General features: G+C 41.4%; 1 protein-coding gene across 1 annotated transcript; it reads right to left on the bottom strand.

Annotated features, from left to right (window-relative positions):
• Positions 1 to 1,157: 1,157 nt before the first annotated feature.
• On the bottom strand, positions 1,158 to 6,533 carry dusp28 (dual specificity phosphatase 28). The gene is made up of 3 exons (XM_083990798.1): positions 6,420 to 6,533; positions 4,263 to 4,687; positions 1,158 to 2,878 (listed from the first exon to the last, which is right to left on the bottom strand). The coding sequence occupies exons 2-3, from the start codon at positions 4,614 to 4,616 to the stop codon at positions 2,777 to 2,779; spliced, it is 456 nt and encodes a 151-aa protein (XP_083846924.1). The 5' UTR covers positions 4,617 to 4,687; positions 6,420 to 6,533; the 3' UTR covers positions 1,158 to 2,776.
• Positions 6,534 to 24,711: the final 18,178 nt, after the last annotated feature.

The following is a 24,711-nucleotide window of genomic DNA, read 5'->3' as shown; positions in this document are numbered from 1 at the left end:
TTAACAGGGAAAAATTGGAGAAACCTCAGGGTGAGCAACAGAGGAGGTGCACTAGGAGTGAGTCAGACGTTTTTAGCCCTGTAAAGCCTGAACCATGAAATAATTGTCAGTAATAAAATGTCAATTTTTTGGGACATTTTTTGGACCCTTTATTGAACCTTCTGACAAAAAAAATCATTCAAAAAAAAAAAATCAGATTTGCATAGAAAATGACCTTACATACCTGCTGTATCTATTTTGAGACACACATTTTAAACACGGTTCTACTATAAAATAAGTTATTAAATATTAAGTACCGGTAGTTTTACTTTGCATCAATGCAGTAACTAAGTTTCAGTAACAATTTTTAAGTTTTTCTTACTCTTCAAATACACAATCCAACAACTCCAAAACGCTCTGGTGGACAAGTTGTGACCTGCACATTCACCACACTATGAGATAATAACACAACGTTACCACACAGAGTTGTTTTAGAGGGAAATGCAGAGACTGATGATGAAAAACTGTCCCTGAAGGCAACGTGCATCAGCGGTTTTGCATGAATTTCCCTCTAAAACAACTCTGTCTGGTAACGTTGTGTTATTATCTCATAGCGTGGTGAATGTGCAGGTCACAACTTGTGCACCAGAGCGTTGTGGAGTTGTTGGGTTGTGTATTTGATGAGTTTGATGAGGGAAACCAAGAAATCCCATTAGCCTCCGTAGCATAGCTAAAAATAGCTTGCACTGACAATTAAAGGTAACGAACCTACTGCTATGACTACAGGGATTATGGCAATGGGCCAATTTGCCAAAATGTTGAACTATCCCTTTAGGGAATTTGCAGCCAGTCTAAAATGTGATTAAAAACCATCAAACCCCTTATGAGGACCTACAGAAGACTGTGGACTGTAGAATCCCTCTCCTTGGTTTCTTACATCCAAGAATAAAACAGTCCCTGCTGTATATTATTATTATTTTCTAATTAGACATGAGTTACGTCCACAGTTGCTCTGAGGACCTTCACCACAAAGGTCAGTTCAAGTGATTCATCTACCCCTGAACGCATTATCAGTTGTGATATTTTGACTCCACTGGCCTCCGTTTCGGTGTAATCGATGTGTTTTTTAATAGTAAAGTCACTCAAAAGAAACTGACTGACCATCAACACGACTTTATTGAATTCATCCACAGATAAAACTCACAGACGTCTTTACATCACAGACTCATTACAAACACATGTTTTTGATGTCTGTCTCCAGTTTTTTTTTTTTGCTTTTTACTCACGGCGCCACGAAACGAGGACGACACACCTGAGATTTACACACACACGCACACCTCACATGGAGTGTGTTCTTATTGTCACAGTATGAAGAGAAAACGGCATTAACACTTAAAACTACTGGAGTTCAGCATCTAAACGTTTTTTTTTTCCTGATGTCAGAAGCATGAATACAGTAACTTACTAACTTGTGTTGCTGCTCACACTACAATTTCACAGTTTGCTAAATATGCACCTAGGAGTATCTTAAATGTTTTAACCTGAGCTCATTTATAACTCCAGTACAGTTAAGACATTTGATGGCTTATTATTACATATATAGGTCGTGTGCTTAATTTAAGTTTTCCTGTAAAACTAGATCCTGTACAAGCAATTTAAAAACATCAACTACTTCAGTACCTGTTGAATGCATACTAAGGCTGGAAGTAGCATCGCTGAATCACCTGTTTGATATACTGCATCATCATCTAGAGGTAGAAGGTGGAACTGCAGCCACAGAAACATGAACTCAGGCCTGCGGCTTCACACACAAAAACATTATGAGCAACACAGTTTCATCTTGTTTGAGCCCTGTGCTGTTGTTGTTTTTGTCCAGATGAATGAAATGATCCACTTGTGCTGAATAAATACAGAACAGATTTACTGACCAGACTGGCCTAAAACGGCCCACTGAGGTCTGTGGGGAAAAAGATCAAAACAACAAAAAGAACAAAAAGATCTTTTTACGTTTAATTATTTCACCTTTTGCTGCAGAATAAACTGTTCACAAGCTGCACTGCTGCAACTTTATGGAAACTGACTTTCATATTTTATTTATTAAACTATTTGTTTTTTTTTGTTTTTTTGTTAAAGGCTCAAATATAACTATTAAGACTCTTTTTTCAGTATCAGTCAATCCTGATCAGTCAGAGAACAGTGGAAAGGGTCTATTTAATCTGCATCAGCTAAAAGTAAATGGCTTTTTTAACCAATAACCATTATTCAACCAATCACAGAGCAGCACTGGATCCTCACATTTAAGAAGCTGGAACCAGAGAAAACCACAAAAAAAGTGATTAATTAATAAACCAACAAATCTTTGTTATTATCATTATTATGATTAATATGGAGACTGGGTTGATGCTCATTCTATAGAACAGGACATTATTGTGTAGTTTACATCCATAAGAGATACATCTTTGTACTTTTAATATTTGTTAAACTATACGCCTACTTTAATTATTGGACACTTGTTTATTTAAGCGTCATTTATTTTTTACCTAACCGTTTCCAACACGTTTGAACCTTTCTTTACTTTATTGTATTTGAATACACTTGCAGTTTGCGGTGCTTCACCAGGTAGGCGACTAAAGAATCTATCGTACGATTTTAGATTATTGAAAGAAGTTAAATAAATGATACTTTTCTTGTTCATGTTAATCCCAAAACCAGAATCTAGAGTTTTATAAAGCCTGACTTTAACAGGCTGTTTCAATGTCAGGACAGTGTCACCACAGGGACCATCAGGGTCCGAGGATCAGGACTCTCCTCGTCTCTTCTTCAGCTCCTGTTCGTATCTCTGCAGCTGAGACATGAAGCCGGGGTTCGGGTCGATCACATGACGAGCCGTCTTCACTCTCTGGGAGAAACAGCAAACAAACAAACAAACATAATGAGGCAAGTGTTGAGTTCTTAAACTGACACCAGCAAGGACATTTACAGAGTTCAGGTTCCCTTGAAATAAAAACAAGCAAAAACATGATGGAGGTGATGTCTGACACTGATTATTTGTTTCGTGCACTATGACAGTTCAAAATCGTCTGCTGTCTCCCCAAGGTCTCCCATGTTTTTTTTTTGTTCACATTGCAAAGACAAAAACAGCAAAGTCAGAGGAACAACTTGCCAACACAGGAAATCCTAGGAGCACATGAATGCAGCATCGTGCAGCCGGTGTAACGGATGTGCACTCACTCACCCATAAAGGACGTGCTAACCCAATTGCCAAGTGGTTATTAACCTCTTGGCGAAACGGACGGTTAGCATCGTCGCCTGCCATGCACGAGACCAGGGTTCAAACCCCACCCGGGGCCGTCCATACCGAGAGAAACACAACAAAGAGGGCCAGATATGACATTGGCTACACAGGTATAAGTGACCTGCGGGTTAAACAGACTGTAATAGAATAGGATAGGATAGAATTTATTTGTCACTGTTAGAAACTGTTAGAAACAGTTTAGCAGCCGGTGTTTCGTAGGCTACCCGTGCAGGGAAGTTACATAGTGCAGTTTCAGCCGACGCGACCCGGCTCAGGCTGCGGCGGCAGCACCATTGATCCTATTAACCATTTTTCTATCATTGCAATGAGTCTGGAAACATTATTTTAAGGCCGAAAAACTCCGCAATGTTACTGTAAAGGGACAACGAGGAGTTTTGGAAAAGCGAAGTGTTTTCACTACATTTATGAGCCTCCGCGCGCAACGTAAAATTCTTTGACCGGCGCAAGACAGACTCATGTTTTCATTCATCAATAATTAAAGTCAGAGGTTCTAAGACGATCACATACCGTCGTAGTTCCCACCATAAGCGGCGATTCGGCTGCGTTATTCTCATGACTCGTTGCGAAACCGAAAGTAAGGAAACGCTGGTCGGCTCGACCAGCATTTCCACCACCACTAATAATAACAAAATAACGATAGAGACAAAATGATATATTTATCGAAAATGGGCCCATTAACAAGTGTGGGTAGCGTAGATTCATCCACATTAACGTGAGACGTTTTTATAACCAAATAGAAACTCCTTGTTGTCCCTTTAAATATGAAAGGAGGCTGACCATCACAGGACAGGTCTGTTCTGATGATACAAGTCATTGGTCCTGAAACACGTGTTTCATTCTATAACACACATTCTACATCTCGGAGGCGAGAGGACCACTGCCATGGAGGACACCGCTGACCTCGGACCCTGTGGAGATGAGGACGAAGCATCACTGGGAGTTGTTGAGCACGAAACTCCTGTCTCACCTGTACGGCTTCGGTCAGCGTCAGTTTGCGGTGCTTCATCAGGTAGGCGATGCAGATGGTGGCCGAGCGGCTGCGCCCATTCTTGCAGTAGACGACGCTGCGTCCTCCGCGGTTGGCCTCCTTCTGGATGGCGTCGCCGCAGCGGTCGAAGTGGCTGTACAGGTCCTCGTTGGGGTCGTCGTAGACCGGGATCTGCAGCTTCTTAGTGACGCCGGCGGACTCGGAGGGGAACGGCTGCTGCTTGGACACGTTGATGCAAAGCGTCACCGCCTCCTGCTGGATGAGCTCGTCGCTGCAGGCTGAACGGGCGTTGCTGATGAAGAGGGCGCTGGTGACTTTACACAGCTGCAGCATTCTGGTGGAAGAAGAACTGAGCCTCACAGGCTTCCTTTAGTCAGGCACCGAGGCTCACAGGTAACTGCTACCTGGTCAGACAGGGAAACAGGAGCAGGACGACACAAGGATGAACTGAATATACTTTGGTGGCCAAAGGTCAAAGCTCAACGGGACATAGTGACCAGTCAACTCAACCAAAATCGAATCAAAATAAACTTTAATGTCCCCGAAGGGAAAATTGTCATGGACATAACTGTGGTTAAAGGGGAATTTTTTACAATCTGGACCTTATTTCTAGCATAAAATACGATCATTTACTCACCCAGATAACTTTGGTATCACTACAAGTCATTCCGATGAAATTAGCTCCAGCCGAGAGGCGCGTATATCCGTATAATGTGAGTCTACAGGGCAGCAGAGCTAGTGCTATTCCCCTCTGAGTCCGGGGTTAGCTGTTATCAACATCCGGGGTCTGTAGGTTGACCTACTGTCAGAGATGACATCATCCAGGTCAGAGGTCAGTAAGTCAACCTACAGACCCCGGATGTTGATAACAGCTAACCCCGGACTCAGAGGGGAATAGCACTAGCGTATCATAACTAAATATTGGTGAAATGAAGGAGTTTCTCTGCAGATAATGTGTTATTTAGAGGCTGCATTCTGCTGCCCTGTAGACTCACATTATACGCGGCTCTCGGCTGGAGCTTATTTCATCGACTCGTACTGTAATGACACGACTCGTAATGACACCAAAGTTATCTGGGTGAATAAATGATCGTATTTTATGCTAGAAATAAGGTCCAGATTGTAAAAAATGGCAATTCCCCTTTAATGTATGAGTAGCTGGCTACCACCAGCCAGTTACAAAACACTGTAGATTGCATGTGAAAGCAACGTAACAACATCTACAGATCAAGATTACACAATACTGTTCCGTCTACAACTAATCTAACACAAAAATGGAGCGGACAGCGACTGGGAACTTGGAAAATCTGCCTTCCGACTTTTATTGGAATGTATCAAAGATAAACTGATTAGATTTTAATGGTCAAGGCCATTGTGACCCAACAAAACACGTCTTAACCATTACTCATGTGTAATTATTCTGATTTTATGACTCCAGATGAACAAACCCGTCTGAACGACCGAGGCTGACGACAACTCAGTGGTTCTGATTTCCAACTAATTTGCCTCGAGCCCCATCGTGAACCTTTGTTTCCACCCAGTCAGCTCGTTGAGACAAAACTAATCAGACTGGGTGCAGTTAAAGAAAGATGGAGATTCTTTACAGGAAGTGAGATGAGGATCCTGATCTCCGGTCTGTCGGTATCACCTCGACTTTCTCCCTCAGATTCATCATTGCATGACCATTACACTGAATCAGTTAATCAGTTTGTTATTAACCAGTTTTCAACAGAAACAAACTAAACCATCCAGTTGTTTTAAGGAGCAACACAGCTCTGGAACTGCAGTTAAGTGTCAGGATCTATTTATTTTAATCAGAATCAAAACACCTTCATATCATCTTTTTAACCTTTATCCACTTCAGATTCATTTGTTTCTAACTCACCGAGTCCACTACAGTGTAAGACACATATGCTTTCCATTATAGGCTAAATGTATTTTAAAAAATACAATAGCGTACACAAAGATTCAAACGTGTTTGAAAGGGTTAGATTAAAAAATAATAGCCTAATAATAATAATCATAAAGCTGGCGACAGGCTCATCTCCTCTGAAACAGAAAATTAGAGTGAACCCACAGAGGAGGCAGTCAGTGAACGCCTCACTCACACTTAACATCAAGGACACACTGACTCACATCCAGCCGAACTTCAGGCTCCTGCTGCCTTCAGGTGAACTCGGTCTCCATGGAGTTTTTTTTTTTTTTTTTTTCCTCAGAGGAGAGTGTTTCCTGTCCGCTCCTCAAAGACGGAGGAAATTAGAGGCGGTTCGCACTGATCCAGTCTGTTCAGGTCTGATCATGACCCCCAACACTCACACCGCTGCTATATTTAGAGCTCGGGCTCTGACAGCTGCTCTGCTCTGGGTCCTAATGCTGCTCCTGTCCATGTCTGATGGATCAAACTCAGAAAGAAAGAGGAGGATCCCTGTCAAACAGTGCAGCATGGCTTCTGATAATGACGATTATTCCCATTATCTTCTATTTATCAAGTAAAGAAAAGCGTTGACTTCCTCTGATATTTTGCTGAATTCGTTCACCCATCAGTGCATAAATGAGTGCTACCACTAAACACTGCAGGGCATTACCATAACTGCTGGTGACATTTCTCTTCTCGTTACATTTTTATTATGAATCTGAGTCTGCAAAATAACCACACATTTAAATCATCAAATAACTGTGGTGCAATTAAAAAAGTTTAATAATCTGTCTCTGTAGTGTGTTTTACTACATGAGAACTGTAGCCTACAGTAGTTAGGCCTACACTCTTTTCTTTTCTAGAAATATTTCTTCCACATTGATGATCGAATAATCATCACAGTAAAAAACTATTATGTGTATTGTGTGTTGTCGGTCGAAGTGGTAGTGCTGCATACAGTGATCAATACAGCATCTAAAGGAATGACCTCATGTATTTATTCCAACAATGAGGCTAACAGTAATAAAATTAAAGAGTGAATTATTGCTAATACTTTAAATTACATTTTACTGAAGTAAAGTAAGGTGTATCATCTAATGACATTTTCCCCCATAAAAAAATAGTCACAGTTTTTTTATTTCAATGTAAAAATTGTTTTATTGAACTAATTTTGTCCGTGCAACTTTGTGTCTTTGCAGCTGAATTTCTTTGAAACAAATGTAGGCCACAGTAATATCCCAAATTATTATTTTTTATTATTAATCTTTATTGCAGACACAACAAGCGGTCCATATCAAATATTAACAAAATCTTTAATTCAACGCGTACAACTGTATACCTTCCTTCTTTTTTTCTTTTTTTTTTGAATATAATAATCTTTATTATGGACTCGAAAAAGTGGTCCACTCTCATACACATACACGTAACATACTTTGTCTTGATCCTAAAAAATATAAAATATGAGAGTAAAAAGTCATAAATGAGACAGAAAGGCAAATTCGTTTTATTGAAATTTATTCAATGGCATTTCCCAAACAAAGCGCGCTGCACTTGGTTGTTGTTGGAGAAATGGGGGACACACTTGCGCACTTACACAAAGCCCATGGCCAAGCGTAGTGTATGGGACAGGCCCAGCTCTTGCACATAGAGCTGTAAACCAAGGGGACACGACTGGAAAATATTGGAACAAATAGCTTACTTTTTGGTGTCCACTATGTCTGACTGTATTTATTTGTTTACGAAAGTAACTTTTTTCCGGTTAGTTTTTCGAAACTTGAAGCGTAATGGAAAAACAATTCACGTTCCCCACCGGAACTTCAGAGTGTGACACCCAGCGGAAGTAAACAACGACAGCTCGCTCGCCAGCAACGCTCTGTGTGTCTGTGTGGAGTCAGTTTGAAGACGGTCGGTGTGGTCGTATCTCAGAGAAATATTTCAGTGTGGATGAAGCAACGATGTCTTCAGTTGAGTCTCTGAGAGAGTTTGTCACCGAGCGACTAACTGCTGCTGCTGAAGAAATATTCGGAGTCTTTAAACAAACTGTCGTCGAGTATGAGGAGGAGATCGATCGTCAGCGCAGACTGCTGGATACCGTCCTAAAACCAGAGATAAAGCTCCACAGGACAGGTCTGTAAAACCAGGAGAGACTCGGTGTAAACTAACACAGTGATGTGACTCATGTAGGATCTTCATCCTCTGTTCACATTTAAAGGCCACAGTCAGTGTTGTTAGTTCACTAACCTTTTTTATTTAACGTTTGGATACGTTTATTATGAGTGAGTTTACTTAGGACAAAATAAAACCAAACCTAGATCAGAGTTTGTCCATAATAGTCTAATTCTCGTTTCTCTTTGTCCCTCCAGAGCTCCCACAGCATCATGTCTGTCAGGAGGAGTTTGTTCTCTCCAATCTGGACCAGGAGGAGCCAGAGCCTCCACAGATTAAAGAGGAAGAGGAGGAGGTCTGCAGCAGTCAGGAGGGAGAGCAGCTGCTACTGAAGCAGGAGACTGACACCTTTATGTTGACTCCAACTCATGAGGGAAGTGACCACAGAGAACCAGAACCAACCAGTGACCCGCAGCTCCTCCCTCACAGCTCTAACAGTGACACTCAGACAGGTAAAAAAAAAAAAAAAAAAAACTCTTTACAGTGTTGGACTTGTCTAAGATTTGAAGTGTGAGTATCTACTGACCTTCTATCTTTGTCGTCATAGAGACACCAGTTGGTGTCAGAGTACAGGAAATGACATACATAAACAAAGATCAGAGAGAGAGCTGTGTGTTGCTGTTTAGTGACAAACAGGGAGAAAATGGAGGGAAGTCCCAAACCAACAACAACTGTTTGAAACATCATATCATTATCCTTTTTTATATCACTTTGAGCTTGTACAGCCTTCTGCACTCACTCACTCACTACAGGTGAAGTAAATAACATCTTTGAGGGTCGAGGACATCAGATTGATAAAAACACTCCTCCTCCTCCACAGGAAGTGATGTCAGTCAGTTCTTGGTTTCAACTGACTGGACACTTTAGAGATAAACAGGACATACTGTAGAGAGAGAGTTCAATAAACAGCAACAACAAATTATTTATTTTTCCTAAAACCCTTTGTGACATTGTTACACAAAATCGGTGCAATATCTCTTACACTACTGTTTTGATGATAGTATTTTAATCATCAAACACACAGGTTGTATGAGACATGGAAAAAAGAATTTTAAAGACTTGAAAACACAGAAGGACAGTGACACCTTGTGGTTTGTTAAACTAATAACAGCTCATGATCTGAGCTGCCAAACCTTTTTTCTTTCTTATCATCACAGTAGTCATCTCTGTCTCATGTCTCTTTGTTGTTCCAGAGCTCCCACAGCAACATGTCTGTCAGGAGGAGTTTGTTCTCTCCAGTCTGGACCAGGAGGAGCCAGAGCCTCCACAGATTAAAGAGGAAGAGGAGGAGGTCTGCAGCAGTCAGGAGGGAGAGCAGCTGCTACTGAAGCAGGAGACTGACACCTTTATGTTGACTCCTACTCATGAGGGAAGTGACCACAGAGAACCAGACCCAACCAGTGACCAGCAGCTCCTCTCTCACAGCTCTGCTCTAGCTGAGAGCCAACATCAGGAAGGAAGTGGACATGTAGACCCAGAACCACCTGGAAATGTAGAGACACAACCACAGAAGAGACGTCACACAAACACAAGTGACAGTGACAATGTACACAACTCTCCTACAACAAAGAGTCACTGTGACACTATGAAAGGTAATAAGACTCTAAAACGTGACACTTCTGGAAAAGACTTTAAGTGTGAGTCTAATCTGCAAAAACACCAGAGTGACCACACAGGGGAAAGGACATTTTATTGTAGCACCTGTGGGAAGGAATTTAGTGACCAGTCAAATCTGAGAAGACATATAATAAGTCACACAGGTGAGAGGCCTTATTTGTGTGTAAAATGTGGGAAAGATTTTATGCATCGAATAAACTTAGACGTCCATATGAAAACACACACAGGTGAGAGGCCGTACACCTGCGACTATTGTGGGAAACCTTTTACCAGAAAGATGGATTTGGTTAGGCATACGTACATCCACACAGGTGAGAGGCCTTTTTCTTGTGAAATGTGTACCAAAGGTTTTAACCGTAAATCACACCTGGTGGTCCATATGAGAACTCACACAGGTGAGAGGCCTTATTCTTGTGAAACATGTGGGATAAGATTCAGATACTCTTACCAGTTCACAGCTCATATGAAAACACACACAGGTGAGAAGACGTAAACCTGAAAGGAAAAAAATTATAATATCAAATCAGTCTTGAGTAGGATACGAGAATCCACACAGATGAGAAGCAGGTCCGTCATCAGCCACAAACCCATATTAAGGAAATATATTTGACAGTTACAAGTAACAGCAAAAGGGTTTTTTTTAAAGTGAGAAGACTGTGAGCATCGTCATGACATTGTCTTCTTCCTGATCAGAGAACAACTGGGTTGTCCACGCTTAGTGACAAACAGTTAAGAAATGTTTTGATTTTGTAGGTTAATCATTAAACCACTTGTGTCATTCTTGAATTTTAATGTTGCTTTTACTCTGTAGTCAATGTTGTAGTTCATAAATCTGTTCAGTCACATTTGGCTGCCCTGTTGTGTTCTTTTGAGGTTAAGTTATGAGATTAATGACTATAATCAACAAAATATTGAAACATTTAGCAATTAAATACCGGATCGACCGGATCAACGGTGTGTCGCGGCAGATTTGAATTTAGGGCGGAGATTTCAAAATCACACACTTCGTTTGACAGGAGAGTTTTTGCGTGCGTTGTTGTGATATTTTCAGAGAGAGTGCATATAGTACAAAAGACAGCCACAGTCACTCACATTGAATCACAAAGAAGGGAAACAGATCAAATCAAAACCCCTTTCCACTCTCGCCAGCATTTTGTACAATTGTCATAACAATCCCTAGTAGTAGTGTAACGGAAGTGCACTCACTCATCCATAAAGGACGTGCTAACCAGACTGTCAATCGCTCATTGAGCTATTGGCAAAACAGTTAGCATTGTTGTCTGCCGTGTGGGAGACCGGTTCGAATCTAGTTCGTAACCCCAGAAGATTCTGTGAATATCACCCCGTGCAATCCTGAGTTACAGGGTACAGTCAAGGATTATATTGATGTGACCAATGTTTGTATAATTATACTTGTTTTGGATCCTTGATAATTAGCACATTTATTTATCCTCCTAAAATCATTGAGACTGAAATTGGTATTATGTCGGCTATAACTTCATTTATCGGTTAAAATAAATTAACATGTCACATTACAAAATATTAAGTTTTTTTATTATTATCTTGCAACAGCAGCAGCAGCAGAAACAACAATAAAAGTATACCATAACTCATCTCATGATTGTTTATTGAAAGACAAGTTGTAGCCTATGACAGAATGACAGACATAACTACCGTACTTCTCAATGCGACGTATCCGCGCAGTTCTGCTGTGGATAGAGTAACACGCCGGTGGGCGTTCCCGTCGGGGCAGTCGTTTCGGAGGAGGTAATCCTAAATCTGCAGGACTGCTTCAACTGCACAGACTGGGATTTATTCAAAGACACATGCAGCAATCAAGATGAATTTACAGAGACAGTCACAGCCTACATAACTTTTTGTGAGGCCGTGGTCATCCACCGCAAACATATTTCACAGTCCAATCCAATCCAACTTTATTTGTTGAGCACTTTAAAGCACAGCTCAGATTTACATTATTAGAAACTAGACTCAAAGTAAAACAATGATTTTTCCAAACCACTTCAAGTCATCTGTGATCCCCATTGAGTGTGAAATATGTCCCACAGGTTCAGTCAGTCTATGACTTGTTATCTGTATGGATCATTATGTTTCTTAGTGTCACAGTGACTTTGTTGTAGGAGAAAGAAAGAAGGTCAGTAGATACTTACACTTAAAATCTTAGACAAGTCCAACACTGTAAAGACTTTTTACCTGTCTGAGTGTCACTGTTAGAGCTCTGGTAAGGAAGTTCTGACAGTGAACATTGAGCTTCAACACAAGTGTGGTTTCACTTAACAGGGAAATTATGTTATTTTGTCTGATTAGACCTTGTTTTCTTGAACACATATGGAAAATGATCAGGGACACTATGATATCTTCTGCCAACAACCTTACCAACCTGCCAACAAGAAACTTTCTCAAATCAGGCCCAGTCACGATCATCAACAAAGGTTCAACCAGGATGAAAATTGTAAAAATGACTATGTTGCAACATACATGAAAAAGGAGATACTGAAGAGGTCCACACTGTATACGGTTTATGTTACTACCTGAGAGACAGGAACAAAACAGGAGAGATTCACTGTTGTCTAATGATTGGAGATCCCCATCGTACCCCCACAAAGCTGACAACGACACCAAGAGTTCAGGCAACTGTGCTTTAATCAGTGACATATTCAGAGATGCATGTGAAAGAATCCCTCTGGACAGACTCACATGTAGTCGTAGGCTACATAACAAGACTTGTCTACTTGTCACCAACTAGATCCAGAAGATCTGCCACAGTACAAACCCCACCGACAACCCAACCAGTGTGAAAACTCTCTCACTACCATTTGTCTTCTGTAATCTGTAGAATTACTTCAATAACATTTAATTGCTAACAGTGTTTGACTATTTTGTTGATTATGGTCATTAATGTCATATCTTAACCTCAAAAGAACACAACAGGGCAACCAAAAATAACTTAAGAGAATTATTACTGTAACTACAACACTGACTACAGAGTAAAGGCAACATTAAAATTCAAGCCTGATACAAGTGGTTTAATGATTAACCTACAAAATTAAAACATTTCATAAAACTATTTGTAACTTAGCGTGGACGACCCAGTATCTCTCTGATCAGAAAGATGATGACAATGTCATGAGGATGTGTTCTCGTGTGTATGGGTTTTCATATGAGCTGAGGACTGGTAAGAATATTTGAATCTTTCCCCACATATTTTACAAGAATAAGGCTTCTCACCTGTGTGGGTTCTTCTGTGAAGCGTCAGGCTTGTATTGGCTATGAACGTTTTCCCACATGTTTCACAAGAATAAGGCTTCTCACCTGTGTGAGTTCTCATATGGACCACCAAGTGTGTTTTACGGGTAAAATCTCTGTCACACATTTCACAAGAAAAAGGCCTCTCACCTGTGTGGATGTACGTATGCCTAATCAAATTTATATTTCTGGTAAAGGATTTCCCACAATAGTTGCAGGTGTACGGCCTCTTACCTGTGTGGGTTCTTCTGTGTTTCGTCAGGCTTGTATTGATTGTGAAACCTTTCCCACATATTTCACAAGAATAAGGTCTCTCACCAGTGTGGATTCTCATATGAAAGTCTAAATTTATTTTATGCATAAAACCTTTACCACATTCTACACACAAATAAGGTTTCTCACCTGTGTGAGTGCTTATATGTCTTCTCAGCTTTGACTGGTCATTAAATTCCTTCCCACAGGTGCTACAACAAAATGTCCTTTTCCCTGTGTGGCCACTCTGGTGTTTTTTCAGTTTAGACTCACACTTAAAGTCTTTTCCAGAAGTGTCACGTTTTAGAGTCTTTTTACCTTTCTTAGTGTCACAGTGACTCTTTGATGTAGGAGAGTTTTGTACATGGTCACTGTCTCTTGTGTTTGTGCAACGTCTCCTTTTTGGTCGTGCCTCCACATTTCCAGGTGGTTCTGGGTCTACATGTCCACTTCCTTCCTGATGTTGGCTCTCAGCTACAGCAGAGCTGTGAGAGAGGAGCTGCTGGTCACTGGTTGGTTCTGGTTCTCTGTGGTCACTTCCCTCATGAGTAGGAGTCAACATAAAGGTGTCAGTCTCCTGCTTCAGTAGCAGCTGCTCTCCCTCTTGACTGCTGCAGACCTCCTCCTCTTCCTCTTTAATCTGTGGAGGCTCTGGCTCCTCCTGGTCCAGACTGGAGAGAACAAACTCCTCCTCTTCTTCTTTAATCTGTGGAGGCTCTGGCTCCTCCTGGTCCAGACTGGGGAGAACAAACTCCTCCTCCTCCTCCTTACAGACATGTTGCTGTGGGAGCTCTGGAACAACAAGGAGACATGAGAAATAGCAGATCATGGAATAACTCAGATCTGGGTTTGGTCTAAAGCAACACACTGATAACAAACTTTTAAAAAATGAGTGAGCCAAGTATAAAATGCCAAAATACATGGATGGATGGATGGATGGATGGTAAGTACTTTATTAATCCCTTGGGGAAAATAGCATGTATTCCGGCTGTGTGGTGGTTTCAACAACCAGTCTACGTTGTTTTGTGGACGGTTCTTACCATCATGAGCTCCACAAAGCAGAGAGACTTACATAATTTAAACTGTGAGCCTCTGAGTGCAGCCAGGTCGCTCACTGCTTCCCATTGACTGATTGATTGATTGATTGACATTGATTGATTTTCTGAGAGAAGCAGAAGAGATCCCTGTTTATAACTAGGAAGTGTTTCCAAAATATTTACTGTAGAAACACCAAAATCATAACAAAGCGTTCGGGAAGTCCTCCGGACGCTCACAATCTGCTTCTTTTTCTGAGAGGAGCTAATGTTTTGTCAGAATAAGCTCAAATGTGAAACCAGTGCAGAAAAATCACCCTTCTTCTCTACATTTCCGTCTACCTCAGCTTAGGGATGCGTCTGGTGGCAGCCAGCCTCAAGTTACGATGGCAACCTATGAGCCTCAGGCCAGAGCCACAGCTGAGACCAATCAGGGACTCATCTGGTATCAGCTGTTAATCTACTTCTGATCCATACATTTACATCAAGTCTCTGTCAAACACAACCACACAAACACAACTTTATGTGATTATAATCACACACAAATGCACACAAACAGGTTGACAGCAAAGCAATGTCAGTACTCGGAGACATGATTAGCTCTGTCTTGATAACTCGTGGGTTTGATTCCTGTGTTGATATAGGCACGTTTCCACTGCAGGAACTTCGGGGTAATTTTACGGGGCCACTGCAGGAACCTCCCCCACAGGGCCGCTTACAGGAACTTTTACAGGGCCGAACGGAGTCCCTGCCTGGGGGTAGGTACTCGGATCGGCCCTGAAAATGTCCCGGTGGGGCTTGAGATTTAGGCTAGTCTGTGCTGATTGGTCAGACTCAAAGCAGGATCATGTGACGCTAAGAGAAAGCCCCAAAATAAGATGCATGCATTTTTTTAACCCAACGTTACTAAAAATGGAAAAACGGCCGGGAAAAACAGAGAGAATAAACTCAGTAAAAGACAAGAGTAGCAGTAGGCTGGGTACAAAAAAAAAGGAAAAAAAGGAGTGGTAAATAGCCGATCGCGGGATTACGTGATGATCGAGACAGCATTTTTTTTTTTTAAGAAACCGTCTATATTGACAGTAAAAAAAAAAAAAAAACCTGCACAACGACCACACAATGACCGAAACTGTTGCACGTCGCCATAAGAGCCCTGTGAGTCCTGTCTGCAGTGGAGACATGGCCACTGAGAGGGCCGAGTGAGAGGACGGTTCCTGTAGAAGTTCCTACCCCCTGCTTGCCCTCCTTCCGGCGGCGCGACCTGACCTCACCTCTCATTGCAACTTATCACTATCATGAAAATTATTCTACACAAAGGAAAATGATTACATGCATCTCTTTTACAAATTATAAAAAAAAATTTGTCCCTTTATTTTCAAAGTCTCATTTCATTATTATATACATGTATTGCTCCTTTCTCTTATTATCTATTCATTATCCCTAATATTATCATTATTTGTTTATTTTATTTTCTTTATTATTATTACTGTAACTATTACCGTATTCTATACCATATTCATACAAGTAATAGCACTCCACTTACCTCTCATCCACGCACACGCACACACACACACACACACACACACACACACACACACACACACACACACTTAACACTACATTCGTGTATCAACGTGGCATGTCTTTTCCTGTTGTTGTCTGTACTTATGTCAATTGTTTACATGTTTGTCTATGTGGTTATATGTGTTTATAACGTTTTTGTCCCTCACGCCACCTTGTCTATCACTTCACCAATAAAAAAAATAAAAAAGAAGTTCCTACCCCCTCCCTTTACCAGGAACTCCTGCAGTGGAACCGCGGCACCCACACAGCGGCCCCCGTGGCCCTCACTACTTCTACGAGGTCATGCTCTAGTTTCCTTTGTTTCGCAGTTCAATGATATTTAATCCACTGACTGTGACCCTTTAAATGTGAAGAGTCCCGATCAGGATCCTACATGAGTCACATCACTGTGTTAGTTTACACCGAGTCTCTCCTGGTTTTACAGACCTGTCCTGTGGAGCTTTATCTCTGGTTTTAGGACGGTATCCAGCAGTCTGCGCTGACGATCGATCTCCTCCTCGTACTCGACGACAGTTTGTTTAAAGACTCTGAATATTTCTTCAGCAGCAGCAGTTAGTCGCTCGTTGACAAACTCTCTCAGAGACTCAACTGAAGACATCGTTACTTCATCCATATTTCTCTGAGATACGACCACACCGACCGTCTTCAAACTGACTCCACACAGATACCGCTGTTGGCAACTTCCGCTGGGTGTCACACTGTGAAGATCCGGTGGGGAACGTCAATTATTTTTCTTTCCGCTTCAAAGTTTCGATGGATATGTTCTAGAAGCAAACCGCAAAACGTTAATGTATTGTTAATCTAGGTATAACAGACAAAAGTAGAATCATAATATGTCATTCTCATTTTTTAAACACAATTTTGTTCAACAAAGTGATCATCATCAAGTCATGAATTAAATAATTTTGGTGGTAAACATGTTGTTCAATGAAGTCAGAAATGACTTGTTTAATTCAGTTGTTCAGTGTGTATGATGTACTCTGGACCATCTGGATCCATTATCACATACTGTATTGTGTCACAGCCCAGTTATACATTCTTAGAAACTAGACTCAAAGTAAAACAATGATTTTTCCAAACCTCTTCAAGTCGTCTGTGAACTCTCCATTGGGTGTGAAATCTGTCCCACACGTTCAGTCAGTCTATGACTTGTTATACTATATCATGTGCAGCTTCTCACCTGAGTGGGTTCTACTGTTCACTCTGTTCCCACATGTTGCACATACACCACAATTTATGAACAGAACTTCCTTGTTAACAGGGTTTCACCAGTCCTATTTGGATCCTTAACTCTGTGTGCTGATGATGAACCTCTTTGTTTGTGGCTGATGACAGACCTGCTTCTCACCTGTGGATTCCAATAATCCTACTAAAGACTGATTGGTCACTACATCTTTTCCCCTACAGGTGTTGCAGGTTTACATCTTCTCACATGTGTGTGTTTTCATGTGCTGAGGACTGGTAAGAATATCTGAATCTTTCCCCACATATTTCACAAGAACTAGGTTTCTCACCTGTGTGAGTTCTTAGATGCTTAGTCAAATCTGACTTGGTGATATATTTTTTCCCACATACCTGCTTCTCACCTGTGTGGTTTTTAATAAACCTACTTAATACTGATTGTTCACTACAAATTTTCCCTACAGGTGTTCCAGATTTATAGTTTTTCACCTTCATGTGTTTTTTTATGGGCCGCGGATTGGTACGGATAACTGAATTTTTCCCCACATATATCACAAGAATAAGGCTTCTCACCTGTGTGGATTCTTGTATGCCTATTCAAATCTGACCAGTCAGTAAACTTTTTCCCACAGGTGTTGCAGGTGTACGGCTTCTCACCTGTGTGGATTCTTGAATGCCTAATCAATTGTGACTGGACAGTAAACTTTTTTCCACAGGTGTTGCAGGTGTACGGCTTCTCACCTGTGTGAGTTCTCATATGACTCACCAAGTGTGTTTCACGGGTAAAATCTTTGTCACACATTTCACAAGAAAAAGGCTTCTCACCTGTGTGGATTCTTTTATGCCTTATCAAATCTGACGGGCGAGTAAACTTTTTCCCACAGGTGTTGCAGGTGTACGACTTCTCACCTGTGTGACTATGTACATTGTCACTGTCACTTGTGTTTGTACGACGTCTATTCTTTGGTTGTGTCTCTACATTTCCAGGTGGTTCTGGGTCTACATGTCCACTTCCTTCCTGATGTTGGCTCTCAGCTACAGCAGAGCTGTGAGAGAGGAGCTGCTGGTCACTGGTTGGTTCTGGTTCTCTGTGGTCACTTCCCTCATGAGTAGGAGTCAACATAAAGGTGTCAGTCTCCTGCTTCAGTAGCAGCTGCTCTTCCTCCTGACTGCTGCAGACCTCCTCCTCTTCCTCTTTAATCTGTGGAGGCTCTGGCTCCTCCTGCTCCAGACTGGAGAGAACAAACTCCTCCTCTTCCTCTTTAATCTGTAGAGGCTCAGGCTCCTCCTGCTCCAGACTGGAGAGAAACTCCTTCTCCTGACAGACATGTTGCTGTGGGAGCTCTGGAGACATGAGAGGTGAGAGGTGAGTCTTGTGATGACGGGGAAAAAAAAGATTTGGACAGCTCAGATTATGAGCTGTTATTAGTTTAGGGTCAATGATGTGATTCAACCCAATGCTAATGCCAATGTGTATGTTTTTTTTCCATAAAGATCTGACCATACAGGAAAGTAAGTCTGGACTCAAATGCAGAATAAATATAATTTGCTTTTTGCAATACGTCTCTTAAAATTATTATTACATGATTTGTGTCATTATTTAGAAGAAAGGTTGTGTGGATATGTCCTGCTCAGTGTTGCTAAAATGCATTAAAAGTCAAAGTTAGAAACACAGCAAAAATCAATTTCCATTTAAAATTTTCAGAAAAGAGGATATTTTTTGATAAATGCGCTTAAATCCATGGAGGGGACTGGTGTCTCTATGATGACAAATTAAGTAGATACTTACATTTCAAATCTTAGACCTGTCCAACAATGTAAAGACTTTTTTTTTTTTTTTTTTACCTGTCTGTGTCACTGTTAGAGCTGTGAGAGCTGTGAGAGAGGAGCTGCTGGTCACTGGTTGGTTCTGGTTCTCTGTGGTCACTTCCCTCATGAGTAGGAGTCAACATAAAGGTGTCAGTCTCCTGCTTCAGTATCAGCTGCTCTCCCTCCTGACTGCTGCAGACCTCCTCCTCTTCCTCTTTAATCTGTGGAGGCTCTGGCTCCTCCTACTCCAGACTGGAGAGAACAAACTCCTCCTTACAGACATGTTGCTGTGGGAGCTCTGGAACAACAAGAAGACACGAGAATTAGACCATCATGGACAAACTCTGATCTAGGTTTGGTTTTATTTTGTCCTCAAACTCACTCATAATAAACTTGGCCTTTAAATGTGAACAGAGTTTACACCGAGTCCTTCCTGGTTTTACAGACCTGTCCTGTGGAGCTTTATCTCTGGTTTTAGGACGATATCCAGCAGTCTGCGCTGACGATCGATCTCCTCCTCGTACTCAACGACAGTTTGTTTAAAGACTCTGAATATTTCTTCAGCAGCAGCAGTTAGTCGCTCGGTGACAAACTCTCTCAGAGACTCAACTGAAGACATCGTTGCTTCATCCACACTGAAATATTTCTCTATACGACCACACCGACCGTCTTCAAGCTGATGTAGTGTATTATACTCCTTAACTTTTTACTTAAACTATTGTATGTTCTTCTTTGTATGTATGTAGGCCTTTTCTGGACAGATGCTCTACTTCATGGGTTCCATAATTTCCTTAGAAGTCATCTGACCTAATGGGATATGCATGGTTCAATATGACTGAATGATCCTGTTGTCTTCTCTAATGGGTAAGACACATGGGATACAGGATATGGGGTTTTTCGCTAGCCTAAAAGTTAAAAGGTCAAGTCAAAGGTCATTGGCCATCTGGACTGGAGGTTTTTTCTCGGTCCGGAGAAGGTGGAGTGTTGGAGATATAATATATATTATAGCTGCTGCGCAGCGATGGGTCGGGTCCGGGCTACTTTTGGGCAAATTTAGGCAATTCTAAGCAACAAACAGGAGAATAGGAAGACAAGACAGTTGTCCTTATAATGTCCAATTTGCATCAGTTGAGGATTGAACCCACAACCTCGGGAACCAAAGACCATTGTCTATCGCACTGAGGTAATTGACAAGTGGCAGATCAACAGTGGCTTCACAAATTGAGTAAGCCATTCACTGTCGTGTAGGCAGAAAAAGAAAAATCAGTTTTTGAGGTAAAATAATGATATGTATTTGTCAAACATCTACTATGAGTCTAAGATGTTAGGAGCCTTCGCAGATGGTCCAGTCCAAGCTATTTGAATTTTTAAATTCAGAAGCTTGCTGTGATGCCACCATTAGGACAATTGTCTTGTGTTTCGTGTTGAGGACATTTGACATTTTGATCTGTCATCATCATCACCCTGGCTGGGTCTTGAACTCACAACCTCTGACACCAAGAACCAGCGCTTAACTCAGTGAGCTAATTATCTGGAAGTGAGACGTGGTGTGTGTCTTCTCAAATAGACTCAGGGAGTCAGTGTCCGGGCAGCAGTTGTGAACGCAGATTTCTGTTATCTAAACAAAAATCTGTTAATACATAAAATGCATTTAGACAGCAAAATAGCTTTAGGACATCTGACATTTTGATCTGTCATCATCATCATCACCCTCGCTGGGTCTCGAACTCACAATCTCTGACACGAAGAACCAGCTCTTAACTCGCTGAGCTAATTAGCTGGTAGTGAGACCTGCTGTGTAGCTTCATTTATCCACTCAGGTGAGCCAGTGCCCGGGCAGCTGTTGTGATGAAATGGTCAAAATGTCAATAATTCAGTCATCTAAACAAAAATCTGATAATACATAAATTGCATCTTGACAGCATGGAAATGTTGGTGATTTGTTTTTAATGATAAGTGTTTTGCTTCATAAGAGAAAATATGATGTTTAAAAATTCCACTCTCACATTGGCTGCAGTTGTTCCCATGAGAGCAGAATTCAAAATGTTCTCAAAAATTCAGTTTTTGAATTAAAATTCTGATATTTGCTTAACTTCATCAACCATGACTCCAGAATATTGTCATTTTTTTTCAGGAAGTTTGAAAATGTATTTAGCAAGAATTTGATGGTATATGTTTACAGTACTGTTTACAGTCAAACGTTTTCATGCACTGTAGGCTCAATTTTTGCTTAATCAAAAATCCGAGAAACAAGTTTTGTGGAGGACAGTCTGGAGATGCTCTGTAGCAAGTTTAGTGACAATTGAGCAAAAATTGTGGGAGGAGATACATTTTAGAAGTTTTACAGTTATTGAAAAAAACAGAGTGATGGAGTTCATAATTTGTAATAAGTTAAAGTGGACAAAAGTTTCAGCAGTATTGAGGTTACATTGTGGTGAAGTTTCAACACTGTAGCATCTACCGTTGGTTTGGTAGGAATTTTTAAAGTTTTTAAATTTAAACGCTTATTGTGCCCCCCCTAGGAGGGGGGGGCACATGTCCTTGGAGTTGAGTGAATCTGGCATGGGACTGAACCTTTGTGCAAAGTTTGGTGAGTTTTCGCCCATGGGAAGTATGACTTCCTTGGAAGAAGAAAGAAAGAAGAAGAAGAAGAAGAATTCCTAGGAATACAATAGTGTCCCGGCAGCTTAGCTGCCCGGACCCTAATTATATAATATAGTGTTGGTACCCCTTTCAGTGTATATATTTTTTGTTTGTCTGTTCATTGTATGTTTATTTTTGGATATTTGTATGTTTATAAATGTTTAATAAAAAAAAATAATAATAAAAAAAACCATGCAGATAACGCTGCTAGCGCGTGGTCTTTGTTTACTTCCGCTGGGTGTCACACTCTGAAGTTCCGGTGGGGAACGTAATCTTTTCATTCCGCCTCAAAGTTTTGAAGCGGAAAGAAAAATAATTGACGTTCCCCATCGGATCTTTACAGTGTGACACCCAGCGGAAGTTAACAACGACAGCGCGCCAACAGCCGTTGGCCGTGTGTCTGTGTGGAGTCAGCTTGAAGACGGTCGGTGTGGTCGTATCTCAGAGAAATATTTCAGTGTGGATGAAGCAACGATGTCTTCAGTTGAGTCTCTGAGAGAGTTTGTCACCGAGCGACTAACTGCTGCTGCTGAAGAAATATTCAGAGTCTTTAAACAAACTGTCGTCGAGTACGAGGAGGAGATCGATCGTCAGCGCAGACTGCTGGATATCGTCCTAAAACCAGAGATAAAGCTCCACAGGACAGGTCTGTAAAACCAGGAGGGACTCGGTGTAAACTAACTTATTATGTGACTCATGTCTGCCCGGTAAAAGAGTCGACATATAAATTGGCAAATATGATGAACTGTTGACACGGCGGCCATCTTGGGACGGGCAACTCTCTCCCTCAGAGCGTTATCTATGGTTTATAAACCGTCTTTGCTATGGTGCATGTTCTGCTATAACAGGGCTATTCAATTACAAATTCAGTGGGGCCAGATTTTAAAACCGAGACCTTAAACTGGGCCGGACATTTTCAGCGGTCAATAAGGAGGAGGTTATTACAAATTAGGGGCATTTTTAAAACCCAGCATTAGCTACTAAACAACTTACTAAACAAAAGAGAATAAGTCAATGAAAGTAGTAGTGATAGTAGTAGTAAAGATGTAGTTGTTAATGCTTTAGGATTAACAACTTTTTTTTAGGAACTAAAAGTTTCCTGGGGCCTACTGTCTTCCTGGGGCCTAACGTCCTCTGAGTTTCCACTGAGGTTTACAGCAGGGGGTTATGTAAATCACTATGTAGCGCCTATAGTCTTGAAATTAGGCCTAAAATGAACACAGATTTCTTCTCTAACATATTTTGATTGGTGAAAAACAAGGAGCAATAAGCCGTTTTGGGGAAAATTAGCCTACTCTGAGAAAGTAGATATCATTCCTTTGAAAAGTAGCTATCCCAGTTCTGATTACTCCATTGCAAACAGGCTAGTTGCGTTGAAATTAAATTATTGGTTACTTCATTCCCTCAAAAGAAAAAAGAAAAGGACAGCGGAGCATGGCGTGCTGTCACTGCGTGGACAGTGTTTCAGTGTGACTGAAAGGAGTGGAGAGACTGGTGGAGTATTAACCAGCCGCCACGGTTTATTGTTGGCTGATGGGAGGGCTGAGGATCGGTCAGCTGCTCTCCAGAAACACCGTGTCGTGCCACGCCTGGTACATTTTATTTTTTTGGTCTCAACCGATAGTTTCTACCCCCGCACACACTCTGAGGGGGGTGAATTTTTTTTTAACTCTACCGTTTTACTGTTATTAGGTTTAAAATTCTGACCAATTAGGGCGCGGAAACATTGAGTGACAGGTCCGGAGACCACTGCTTCGAGGCCAGTGGGCGGGTTCTTGGCCGGCTAACGGCCGCACCTCTCCAAATATGGCAAGTAAAATCCAACATGGCGCAGCTCAAACCCCCGTAGTAGCGGCACAAAACAGACTCCCCCAAACCAATGGGTGACGTCACGGGTGCTATGTCCATTATTTTTACAGTCTATGGTTTCCCTATGTTTTTGTTTTGTTTTGTTTTATCTTTTTGGGTCAACCGCGAGCCGGGCCACTCGGACATTGGTTCGGGACCGGATGTGGCCCGCGGGCTGCCAATTGAATAGCCCCCCTGTGCTATAATGACCAGGGGTCTCATTTATAACGTGTATAATGTGTTATAATGTGCGCAGCCCTAAGCAAACTCTGACCCATGCGTACGCATGGTTTGGAGGAAAAGGGGAATTGGCGACACAGACGGTGTGGTGGTGAACTGAAGTCAGACTCAGGAAATGATGATTGAGAAGAACGATTATGTTTTTATTATCGGCCGTCACACATTTAATTTCAACCCATATGCGTTAGATCCATGTTGCCACGGTGATTTAATTCAACAGCGTTATTTTGCATCGGACTGGTGTTTCAGAAACATCTTCTTAGAATCTAACTTAAATTTCAAAATCAAAATTCCTTCTCTATATTTAATCACCACCGTCTCTCCGTCATATTGTCCACTCCCAGAGCGCAGGAGGAGGAGAGGACGGGATAAATACATGGTGTAAATAACTATATGTTCCTGTGATACTGTGTGAACATATGATCGAGAGTCAATTAAATCTCAAACCCTGGAAAAATCCAGTAATCGTTCGCACAATTGTTACATTCTGTTCTCTTGTTATCAAGAGAAGTGTCATGTTTGATCATTCCTCAGAATGTAACTGATTCGGCTAATTATTTAAAGTTTTATCGATCAGTCTAATTACTGTAAATAATACAGTGAGCCCCGTGCGTAATTCTGCACCACGGCACCGCTGGAGGAGAAAGGAGGGAGAGGGAGACCACGATGAATGGTTAATAACTCGTTTCAGATTAGAACTGTTGTCATTGTTGTAACTATGTGCCGAACCGGGTCCAGCATTTGAGAGGGCAGTGCACCAAAACAACACCGCGTGCGCTCTGAGCCGCTGACGCCGTTAACAGCTGCAGCAACACGTCACGTCGCCACTTTCACACCTGCAACTAATTCACAACAGCGACAGAACAAGGCCCCA

This window comes from Trachurus trachurus (assembly GCF_905171665.1).
Source record: "Trachurus trachurus genome assembly, chromosome: 17".
Lineage (NCBI taxonomy): Eukaryota > Metazoa > Chordata > Actinopteri > Carangiformes > Carangidae > Trachurus > Trachurus trachurus.
The sequence above is the reverse complement of the archived record's forward strand: the minus strand, read 5'-3'. Positions and strand labels throughout refer to the sequence as shown.

Excerpts from the sequence above, each read along its gene's own strand:
- dusp28 (XM_083990798.1), bottom strand. The coding sequence starts at position 4,616 with ATGCTGCAGCTGTGTAAAGTCACCAGCGCCCTCTTCATCAGCAACGCC. Across the intron at positions 2,879-4,262 it reads CGCTGACCGAAGCCGTACAG|AGAGTGAAGACGGCTCGTCA; the intron begins GTGAGACAGGAG and ends TGTTTCTCCCAG.